Source organism: Platichthys flesus, chromosome 16 (assembly GCF_949316205.1).
Source record: "Platichthys flesus chromosome 16, fPlaFle2.1, whole genome shotgun sequence".
NCBI classification, from domain to species: Eukaryota; Metazoa; Chordata; class Actinopteri; order Pleuronectiformes; family Pleuronectidae; genus Platichthys; species Platichthys flesus.
Genome location: NC_084960.1, coordinates 21422498 through 21424745, shown reverse-complemented (window position 1 = coordinate 21424745; position 2248 = coordinate 21422498). Strand labels below are relative to the sequence as shown.

At 40.0% G+C, this 2248-nt stretch overlaps 1 protein-coding gene across 1 annotated transcript; it reads right to left on the bottom strand.

Annotated features, from left to right (window-relative positions):
* Positions 1-222: 222 nt before the first annotated feature.
* Positions 223-1610, bottom strand: LOC133971015 (odorant receptor 131-2-like). The gene is made up of 2 exons (XM_062408184.1): positions 1506-1610; positions 223-1026 (listed from the first exon to the last, which is right to left on the bottom strand). The coding sequence occupies exon 2, from the start codon at positions 985-987 to the stop codon at positions 223-225; it is 765 nt and encodes a 254-aa protein (XP_062264168.1). The 5' UTR covers positions 988-1026; positions 1506-1610.
* Between the last annotated feature and the right edge of the window lie 638 nt (positions 1611-2248).

The window sequence follows — 2248 nt, the reverse complement described above, 5'->3', positions numbered from 1 at the left end:
TGACCTTCCCTGTCATTGGACTGCTTGGTGGAGGCTATAAATTGGGAGGCGGGGACTCAGGCCTCTCAGTCAGACATGTTTTGCTTTAATGTATATATCAACATCATTGTTAATTTTACATTTTTAATGAAGCCATTTAAAAACCAGAGGGTGTGATTCAACAGTGTGGCCATGTTTGATTCAGTATGACAAAATTCCCTTTTTATTGCTATATAATAATAATTAGTGCTTTGGTGTCACTTTATTCAGCTTCTCCCAGCACCTGTTGCTCAGAAGGTACATCTTGAAGTACTTCCTGAACTTTTTGTCTCTCACGCCATAAATGATGGGGCTCAGGAAACGCGGCAGGATGTAGACGATGAGGTAGTTTGCAAATCTGATCTCCCGGATTCGACCGGGGAAGATGAGATGCAGAACAAGCTCCACATTTGGGGAAATGTAGGAGAGCAGGCACATGGACAGCTGGAGGCCATGGAGCAGGATGGTGTTCCTGGCTTTCTGCGCCGACATCTTCTCTGTGGCCATGGCTCTCGCTGCAAACAGTATTCGGAAGTAGGTGAAGATCAGAGTCAGAAACACAAAGGAGAAATAGATGATGTCAAACGCTTGTCTTTTATACACAAGGATCGGGTCTTTGAACAGGTTCTGGCGTATACACAACACCGACCCGTGAAAGAAGCTCAGGGATTCAGTGGCCAGAACCACAAACAGGTCTGTGATATCTGGAGCCACGCACAGAAACCAAATCACCCCAATGACCATGTACGTTTTTCTCACTGTGCAGATCTGCAAGTGGCGCAAAGGTTTGCAAATGGCAATGTAGCGCTCAATTGCCATGCCAGCTAAGTTGACCGGGGTGTTCCTGGTGGTGAAGACGGCCATCAGGATGAGGAGGCAGCAGAAAGAGACGTTGATCTTGTAGAAGATGTAGCTTGAGACAAAAAGTGTGACGGTGACGGTCAGCTGGATGGCGTCGTTTATCACCATGTGGATGAAGAGGATATAACGAGGGTCTTCGTAAAAGGTCTGGAGGAAGACAAGTGAAGAGGGAGGGGGGTGAAATGTGCGGGAAACAGCAACAGCTCTTCGTGTAAATGAAATAATTCAACAATATCAAATATGAATTGAACATAGTGCACAAAGGCCTGCAACTAACATTTATTTTCATCAACAGTTACTCTGCCAGTAATATATTGATCAAACTATGAAATTTGTATCTTTTAAAAGTACAGAAAAATGGGAAAATACTAAAGTAATATGTTATATTTATTTAGGTTGATAAAGTGATTAGTTAATTTACATAGGATTAATTGCCAATACTTTCAACACTCAGTTAAAGGTTTATGTCACTTATTAAACAAAATATATACATATTAAGTGTTTCCAGCTCCTAAAATGTGAAGATTTTATGTTTCTGTATGTTGTACATCTCAAAGACAGATTTTTAGATTGAAGAATAGAAAATCCCTTTGACTCTGTTCTATTGTTTGTGTTGTTGTTTTTACCTGATGTCTGAAAAACGTGGAAACCAGGGTGCTGTGGATGTAACTGAGGATGAGCCACAACAGAATAACAATCAGGTTCTTCACAACCGCTGTTGTGAAGGTGTCTCTGATGAAGGTGAACTGATTCAGCTGCAGAGGGTGACAAGTAGCAGAGACAAAAAATACTTTTAGAAACATAGAATCCTCAAACTGCAGATCCTAATCCTTCTCAGTGTTTCTATCAGCTGACCTGATTTCAAACTTTAATCTAGCAGCAGGTTAATATTTAGTTTTTCATGAGCACCCACAGTCTGTGAGTCAGCAGCATCATCCTCTCTTTTACACTCCACACAGACACAGCTTAAGCATGTTGAGGTAAAGAATCAAATTCAATTTAATCTTGTGTATCTTATGTGCATTCATATTACTAACATGTCAAAATAACAGTTTTTACAAAAAGTCAATCGAGTATAGTCTTTAATTTCATTTCAAATATGGACTTGATTAAGATAACACGATGGTGTTAAACTTAACTTTCCCACATTTTTATTTGCATTGGTCTTAAAGGAACAGCTCAAGATTTAAAAATGAATCAAAAACAAATGTTCAGATGAAAATGAAAAACATTTTCATATTCCTTTCTAAACATGTAAATGAGACTGTTGCTTCACCAAACCTGATGAGGAAAACTCATGTTGCCTCCTGGAGCCACTGACGAGCTCATGATCGACTGAGACCTGAGGCAAACACAGAGGCAGACAAGA